The following is a 9,473-nucleotide window of genomic DNA, read 5'->3' on the forward strand; positions in this document are numbered from 1 at the left end:
CAGAGGCATATTATTTTCACTTTTTTTTCTGTTTTTTGTTTCTCATGGTGTGTGAGATTTTCTCCACCCCATAAATATAAGTGATTTAACAGTAGTACTAATCAGTTTATAGAGCACAAACTGTGATTTAAATGATTTAAATATTCTTTAGTAGCTTAAGAAAATGATAATGAAGTAATTAAGATAGATATTGAAAGGAGCTAAGGAAAATGCTACTCAAGAAACTTAACCACAGGTACAACTACCCGACTTCCAATTGTGGTTAGGTATAGCCACCAATCAGCTTAAAGGTCCAATACCTAAAATAGCAACTTCTGAGGTGTAAGGGACCAATGAGAGCTGGAGAGAAGTTGTAAAGCCAAGCTTTACTAATATGGTGGAAAGTCTTGATAGCTGAGAAGAAAGTCAGAGAAATATAGGCCAGAGGACACATCCAAGATGGCAAAGACACAATCCAGTTTCTGGTTTCATATGTTATGAGCCTGTTACTTAGTAACTGTTATTTTAAAACAATATGTACAATTGCAAGTAACTATGCTAGTATCTGATAATGTCTCCCTATTCCATACTTATTGTATTTGTACCTCTTGGGTTATGATAAATAGTGGGAGGAGTCATTGTATATAAATATCCCTGAATCCTGAGGCTTGGGGTCTTTGGGTCCTAGAACTGAGACCAGTTTTATTGTGAGAAAGGATCCCTCTCTCAATAAACCTATTTTCTTTTCCCTTTCTTTGTCTAAGACTGCAACTATGAAATTTTCATTACATTGGTTTTCTGTTTTAACCTGTTTTTTCTTTTACAACATGAACTATGTGGAAATGTATTTACATCATTCCACACGTATAAGGTATATTGATTGCTTGCTGTTTTGGGAAGGGGGAAGGAAAAGGATGGAGGGGAAAAATTGAAACACAAAATTCTATGGGAAATAAATTTTGAAAGCTACCTTCATTTGGTTTTGGTTTTGGTTTTGTTTTAGTGAGGCAATGGGGGTTAAGTGACTTGCCCAGGTTCACACAGCTAGTAAGTGTCAAGTATCTAAGGTCGGATTTGAACTCAGGTACTCCTGACTCCAGGGCCAGTGCTCTATTCTCTGTGCCACTTAGCTGCCTCTACTTTTATATGTAAAAGGGGAAAAAAAAAACTATTTCCAAAATAAATAAGCCATTTTGCAGGTGTTTCCAAAGATTCATTCTGCCTATTTAAAATTTCTTCATTTTGACTGTGGAAATAGAATATGAATAAGTATGCATTATGCCACATGAGAAAAGAACATATATTTAGGTGAATGTATATTTCTGTTAATACATAATTTTTTTCTTCAGGTGGAGAGACCAGGTTGGAAGTGAAGAAGATGGCTACAAAGGTGAACATTTCTATGGAAGAATTTGGCCAGCATGGATTTGAGAGTGATGGTGCCTGTAACTTCAATTTGAAAGAAATCTGTGATTCTGAAACCAAGCTGGGTAAGAGTATCTGTGAGTTTGGTGAAATCGAAAAGGTATTCACACATTCTTCAGTCTTAAATAACAGGAAGAGAAGGGCTTCATGGAATGAATATTTTCAGGAGAGTGAAGATAATAAATGGTTTCCTCAACAACTAGAGCCTTTTAAGGCCGAGGAGAAGTCTCATCAAATGCTAAAGTACAAAGGTAATCATCTGGAAATGGCCTTGAATTTGAATTCTGCTCTCATTGGACATCAGAAAAGTGACAGAAGTGGGAAGGCCTTCAGTCAGAGCTCTAAGTTCATTACTCTGCAGACAATTCACATTAGAAGGGAGCCTATTGAATACAATGAATGTAAAGCAACCTCATCGGATCAATCGTATCTTCCTTGCCATGCTAAGTTTTATGATGGAAGGAGAAGATATGCAGTTGATTGTTGTGGATTGGTCTTTGGTTTGAACTCAGATCTTATTAGGCATCACAACATTCACACTGGGAAAAAGTTTTATAAATGTAATCCGTGTGGAAAGACTTTCACAAAGAGCTCCCATCTTGTTGTCCATCAGAGAATTCATACTGGAGAGAAACCTTATGAATGTAATCAGTGTGGGAAGGCTTTTACACAGAGCTCCAGTCTTGCTGCACATCAGAGAATCCACACTGGAGAGAAACTTTATGAATGTTATCAGTGTGGAAAGGCTTTCACAATAACCTCCCATCTTGCAGCACATCAGAGAATCCACACTGGAGAGAAACCTTTTGAATGTAATCAGTGTGGAAAGGCTTTCACAAAGCACTCCCAACTTGCTTCACATCAGAGAAATCACACTGGAGAGAAACCTTATGAATGTAATCAGTGTGGAAAGGCTTTCTCACAGAGATGCCTTCTTGCTAAGCATCAGAGAATCCACACTGGAGAGAAACCTTATGAATGTAATCAGTGTGGAAAGGCTTTCAAACAGAGCTCCCATCTTGCAGCACATCAGAGAATCCACACTGGAGAGAAACCTTATGAATGTAATCAGTGTGGAAAGGCTTTCATAGAGAGGTTCAGTCTTGCTGTACATCAGAGAATCCACACTGGAGAGAAACCTTTTGAATGTAATCAGTGTGGAAAGGCTTTCACAGCAAGGTCCAGGCTTGCTGCCCATCAGAGAATCCACACTGGAGAGAAACCTTTTGAATGTAATCAGTGTGGAAAGGCTTTCATAGAGAGGTTCAGTCTTGCTGTACATCAGAGAATCCACACCGGAGAGAAACCTTTTGAATGTAATCAGTGTGGAAAGGCTTTCACAGCAAAGTCCAGGCTTGCTTCCCATCAGAGAATCCACACTGGAGAGAAACCTTTTGAATGTAGTCAGTGTGGAAAGGCTTTCATAAGGAGCTCCGAACTTGCTTCACATCAGAGAATCCACAGTGGAGAGAAACCTTATGAATGTAAACAGTGTGGAAAGGCTTTCAAACAGAACTCCCATCTTGCATCACATCAGAGAATCCACACTGGAGAGAAACCTTTTGAATGTAATCAGTGTGGAAAGACTTTCAGAAAGAGGTTCAGTTTTACTCAGCATCAGAGAATCCACACTGGAGAGAAACCTTATGAATGTAATCAGTGTGGAAAGGCTTTCATAGAGAGGTTCAGTCTTGTTGTACATCAGAGAATCCACACTGGAGAGAAACCTTTTGAATGTAATCAGTGTGGAAAGGCTTTCACAGCGAGGTCCAGGCTTGCTGCCCATCAGAGAATCCACAGTGGAGAGAAACCTTTTGAATGTAATCAGTGTGGAAAGGCTTTCACAAAGCACTCCCAACTTGCTTCGCATCAGAGAAACCACACTGGAGAGAAACCTTATGAATGTAATCAGTGTGGAAAAACTTTCACAATAAGCTCCAGTCTTGTTTGCCATCAGAGAATCCACACTGGAGAGAAACCTTATGAATGTAATCAGTGTGGAAAGGCTTTCAAACAGAGCTCCCATCTTGCAGCACATCAGAGAATCCACACTGGAGAGAAACCTTATGAATGTAATCATTGTGGAAAGGCTTTCACAGCGAGGTCCAGGCTTGCTGCCCATCAGAGAATCCACACTGGAGAGAAACCTTTTGAATGTAATCAGTGTGGAAAGACATTCACAAAGAGGTTCAGTCTTACTCAGCATCAGAGAATCCACACTGGAGAGAAACCTTTTGAATGTAGTCAGTGTGGAAAGGCTTTCATAAAGAGCTCCCAACTTGCTTCACATCAGAGAATCCACAGTGGAGAGAAACCTTATGAATGTAATCAGTGTGGAAAGGCTTTCACAGCGAGGTCCAGGCTTACTGCCCATCAGAGAATCCACACTGGAGAGAAACCTTTTGAATGTAATCAGTGTGGAAAGGCTTTCATAGAGAGGTTCAGTCTTGCTGTACATCAGAGAATCCACACTGGAGAGAAACCTTTTGAATGTAATCAGTGTGGAAAGGCTTTCACAAAGAGGTTCAGTCTTACTCAGCATCAGAGAACCCACAGTGGAGAGAAACCTTATGAATGTAGTCAGTGTGGAAAGGCTTTCATAAAGAGCTCCCAACTTGCTTCACATCAGAGAATCCACAGTGGAGAGAAACCTTATGAATGTGATCTGTGAGAAAAGGCTTTCACACTGAGATCCAGTTTTTCTCAGCATCAGAGAATCCACAGTAGAGAGAAACCTTGTGGCTGTTATCAGTGTAGAAGGACTTTCACAGTGAACTCCAGTCTTGTTGCACATCAGGGAATCCATACTGGAGAAATCTTAGGAATATAATCAATGTGGTAAAACCCTCATGCAATATTCACATTGTATAGAAATCTTATCACTGTTATGAATTAGAAAATGCATTCAGTTGTCATTCAGAGCTTGCTCAAAATTAGGGAATTCATTTTTATGTTTTTGTCATTTATTTAGAATTTTACTTTCCCCCCAATTACATGTAAAACCTATTTTAAAGTCCATTTAAAAACTTTGTGTTTCATATACTCAAATTCTATGGGACTGTGAATACCCTTCGACCCAGTAATACCACTACTAGGTCTGTATCACAAAGAGGTCATAGAAAATGGATGTAAGGGGTAAAAGTAAATGTGTGTGGTCACCTGTCCCCTGTGTGGGGAAAGCTAACTAGGACAGCAGTTTAATAGTTTAGGTATTAAACATTTATTAAAATATATTAGGGGGGGCAGCTAGATGGTGCAGTGGTAAAGCACCGGCCCTGGATTCAGGAGTACCTGAGTTCAAATCTGGCCTCATACACTTGACACTTACTAGTTGTGTGACCCTGGGCAAGTCACTTAACCATCATTCCCCTGCAAAAAACAAAACAAAGCAAAAACAAAGCAAAACAAAGCAAAACAAAACAAAAATATATTAGGGATTAGTGAAGAGAGAACAAGCGTCACTGATAAAATAGGAAAAAATAAGCAAGCCTATCTACCCTAGAGGAGAGATCTGAGTTCACACCCCTACCTGGCTCTTCTACCAACTCCCCACAAGGTTCCAACCACCGACTGACAAAACCAACTACCTTTCACACTGCTTCAAGCTGATTGCTTGAGGGTGGTCTCATGTTGATGTGAGGTAGCTTCCAGACACTGAACCTTAGAAAGTTCAAGCTATGTTATATCAGCAGGGGGCCTGTGGTAATCAAGGGAATGCCCATCAATGGGGGAATGGCTGAACAAGTTATGGTATATGAATGGAATGGAATTCTGTTGTACTCTAAGAAATGATGAGCAGGCAGATTTCAGAAGAACCTGGAAAGACTTAAGTGGACTGATGATGAGTGAGATGAGCAGTACCAGAAGAACATTATACACAGTATCATCCACATGATGTATTGATCATTTGTGATAGATTAGATTCTTCTCACCAACACAATGGTACAAGAAAGTTCCAAAGGACTCATGATGAAAAGGCTCTCCAAATCCCGGGGGGGATGGGTGGGGGGAGAGGAGGGAAGAAACATTTAATATGGATGCTGATTGAACCATACTCTTTCTTTTATTTTTGGTGCTGTTGTTTTTCTTTTTGTAGGTTTTTCCTTTTTTGCTCTGATTCTTCTCTTATTACATGACTAATGCAGAAATATGTTTAATGTCATATATCAGATTACCTGCTGTCTAGTGGGGGCGGGGGGGAGGGAGAAAAATTTGAAATTTGAACTCTTATATAAACAAATGTTGAAAACTAAAAGAAAATTGATGTCAAAACATGTATTTTACATGTAATTTGGGAAAATAAAAATTTAAATATATATTAAAAAAAGAAATGATGGGCAGGCAGATTTCAGGAAAACCTGGAAAGATTTAAGTGGACTGAGGCTGAGTGAGTTGAGCAGAACCAGGAGAATATTGTACACAGTAATAGCAACAGTGTGTGATGATCAACTGTGATAGACTTGGCTCTTCTCAGCAGTGCAATGATCCAAAATAATTTTAAAGAACTCATGACAGAAAATGTTCTCCATATCCAGAAAAACAACAACAAAAAACCTTGTAGATTCTGAATGAAGATTGAACCATACTCTTTCTAGTTATTGTTTTTTTGTTTTGGGGGGGTTTTGAGTTTTTTACCTTGTGTTCCCATTCTTCTTTTACAATGTGACTAATGCAGAAAGATGTTTAATTTGATTGTACATATATAACCTACATCAGATTGCTCTCTGTCTTGGGGAGGTGGGAAGGGAAGGGAATGGAGGGAGGGAGAAAAATTTGGAACTAAAAATCTTATGAAAAGAAATGTTGAAAACTTTTTACATGTAATGAGAATATTTTTAATAAAATACTTTTTACTATTTAAAAAAAAGTGTTCCAAATTCTCTTCTTCCTTCCCTCCCCACCTGCCTTTAAGAACTCAAGTAATTCAAAATAAGTTACACATGTGTATTTATGCAAAATATTTCAACATTTGTCTGGTTGTCAAAAAAAGCAAACAAAAAAAAAACTTCAGGAAAAGACACATCTCTCTGGAGATGGACCTCATTTTTCATAAAACCTTCAGAGCTGACTTGGATCACTGAATTGTTGAGAATAGCCAAGTCATTCACAGCTTACAATATTGTTGTTACTTTGTATATAGTACATCTCCTTTTGCATCAGCTCATATAAGTCTTTCCAGGTTTTTCTGAGAGCATCCTGCTCATCATTTCAGTTCCTATTACTCACTGAATTTCCCTCCATCCTAATCCCTGCCTATGTCATTTACTCTATTCTCTTATCTCCTTTCACCCTTTCCCTCCTCAAAGGTGTTTTGCTTCTGACTGCCCCCTCCCCCAAGCTTCTGTCCCTTCTACCACCCCCCCCCCCTTCCCATCTACAACTTTGTCTAGAGGGGAGTGGATTTCAACCTGAGATAAATGGTCCATGGCTTCAGCCCTGATTGATGATAATCTCTTGGGAACTCTATGAAAGTGTTCAGCCCATGTCTGCAGGACCATGTCCATCTCAGTAATCAATGTGGCTCCATCACTCCTGAGTAGTTGAGATGCACCATAGGTCTTTGTTATGATTTTTTTTCAAGTTGTCTCAAGTTTCATTTAACATGAGGGGAGAATGAAGAAACTCTCTGGGGACAAAGGAAGTAGGTTACTATATATCAATTTTTTTCCCCCCCAAAACACCTGATGAGAGCATTTCTGGCTCAGATTCAGGGCCTGCTGGTCAGCTTCCAACCTTCCATTTTGCCTGTGTTCCTAAGTGCAGCGGTTGTGCCCGTGTTCACACATGCTGCTGCCCCAGTGGTAAAGTTGTGCATTTGGGATTTGAGGATCAGGTCTGGAGGACATCCACTAAAGAAGTAGTTCAAGGGGTCATCTTTTTTCTCTAACTTGAGCACTGACCCCGGAAGTTATCCCAAATATGGCACTTGCTGCAGCCATGGAGAACATACATTTCCTAGCCCTTCACATTCCCTCAGCAACCAATCCAGGTGGGAAAAACACAAGGTGGTTGGCAGATGCCAGCAAGCCAACAGTGGCACCCATTTTGGTGGTGACATAGGTCTTACAGTGGCATTCAGTGCCATGGGGACATCCCAGTATTCCTTCACCAGCACAGATGTTATGATCTCCCCTTTTCCTGCCCCAAGGGCAGCTACTCCAAATCCTGGGAGAGACATGCATGCTCCTACGTCAGGGTTTGACATGGGGAAGGGAGGTGGTGGGAAGTTGCACCATAGTTCTTTAGCCCATAAAAAGCTTTCAGGGCATCAGAAAAACTCTTTGGGTTGTTCCTATCAGCATAAAATTGACTATCATCTGCCTTCTTACTGAGCCAAGAATCCTGCATCTCTCTAAGCTTCACTTGTACTTTACTTTTGATTGAGCTTAAATGGGGCCTTCTTGTGGATGGACAAACTATCCTGCTTTTAAAACTTAGGGAGTTGCCATTTTTCCTTTAGCAGCTTTTGAATTTCCCCATCATTTTCATCAAACCAGTCTTAAAATATGTGAGTGTTCTGACCCAGATGAGCAAATGCAGTGCTGTACACCTATTTTCTGATAGCTACCCATTCCTTTTCTGCTCCACTGTTGCCAAGTGTGTTGGCTCAACTTTCTCTCTAAGTTAGCAACAATCTCTTCCCACTCAGAGACAGGACATTTAGCCTTCTGGGAATCATCTTGCCTTGGGGCCGCCACTTCTATTGAACACCGATATTTAGCTTGGGGAGGATAAATCTACGATCAGTCAAGCAGTCTGGGCCACACATTGCCTTCATTACTCTCACATCATGTCTCTTCTCCTTACAATCACCCAATCTACTAAATACCAATGTTTGCTTTGAGGGTGCATCCACAATGTTTTATTACATTTAGGTAGAGAGAAGGCAATGTTGCTGATGAGAAGGTCAGGAGATGCAGGAGTCTTCATTGTGAAGTGGCTATTGCTGTTGCTGTTTCCATTCCTCCCAAAGACTCCCTGCCATGGCTGGTAGCCTTAGCCTCTTCTAACATTTTCCCAGAATTAAAAGCTGGTCCTCTTGTCACACATTGATGAGAAGGTTCTCCAGGTCTTCATAGTTGTTTGTCATGGTGGGAGCATGGGCACTGATGAGGTTGGATGGCATTTTCCTGGAAGAGTCAATCCTATTGTCATGAGGCTGTCATTCATTCTTTTTTTTTTTTTTTTTAGGGTTTATTTATTTATTTATTTTTAGTAAGGCAATTGGGGTTAAGTGACTTGCCCAGGGTCACACAGCTAGTCAAGTATTAAGTGTCTGAGGCCGGATTTGAACTCAGGTCCTCCTGACTCCAGGGCCGGTGCTCTATCTACTGCGCCATCTAGCTGCCCGTCATTCACTCTTTAGATAGGCATACGGCCTTGCTGACTAGATAAGTTGTGATTGCAAAACATATGCCAGATTCACTGCTCCCCTTCACTGAAGCCACTCCAGAAAAAAAATCAGTATCTACTTCCAACTTGAATGAGCTTGCCTTCATTGGCCAGCCTTGTTTCACTCAGGGCTGCTATTTGGATGTGATACTTCCTAAGTCATCTTTCAACAGGAAGTGTCTTTCAGGTCCCCTGGATTTTGTGTTGTCTGTAAATGTATGCACATTCTACATACTGATGCTGACGGGAATCAGCTTTGAAGTAATTTGGGGGCATTTTGGGGGGTTTCACCCCATGGTGGTATCCCTGCCTACTGTGGTAATCCTGCCAGGGTCACTTAAGCAGCCAATTATTAGGGTATCGTTTCTAGTTTCTTCCTCACACCAGCAGGTGAGTGGTACCGTCCTTAACACCTGCACACACATACCCAGGGGGTGCTGAATCCTACTGCTCCTTCCAGTATGAAGAAGACCCTGTGGCCTGGGCTGACTCTGTACAGGGTTGTGACTATAGCTCCCAGCGTATCTGCACCTGCTACTTTGTCACTTGCCTTTTGAGATAGGTCAAAATGGTAAACTCATATGGACGACATTTTTTTTTTTTTTTTTTTTTTTTTTTTTTTTCGGTGAGGCAATTGGGGTTAAGTGACTTGCCCAGGGTCACACAGCTAGTAAGTG

At 40.7% G+C, this 9,473-nt stretch overlaps 1 protein-coding gene across 3 annotated transcripts in view; it reads left to right on the top strand.

Moving 5' to 3' along the window:
• Positions 1-4,635, top strand: part of LOC122751837 (zinc finger protein 665-like) — a 34,039-nt gene extending 29,404 nt beyond the window's left edge. For all 3 annotated transcript variants that reach the window (XM_043999023.1, XM_043999021.1, XM_043999022.1), the window contains one exon: positions 1,329-4,635. In XM_043999023.1, the coding sequence (XP_043854958.1) occupies positions 1,329-4,075 (2,747 nt within the window). In that variant the 3' untranslated portion in view covers positions 4,076-4,635. The remainder of the gene's footprint in view (positions 1-1,328) is intronic.
• The last annotated feature ends 4,838 nt before the right edge of the window (positions 4,636-9,473 follow it).

Source organism: Dromiciops gliroides, chromosome 3, assembly GCF_019393635.1.
Source record: "Dromiciops gliroides isolate mDroGli1 chromosome 3, mDroGli1.pri, whole genome shotgun sequence".
Taxonomy (NCBI): domain Eukaryota; kingdom Metazoa; phylum Chordata; class Mammalia; order Microbiotheria; family Microbiotheriidae; genus Dromiciops; species Dromiciops gliroides.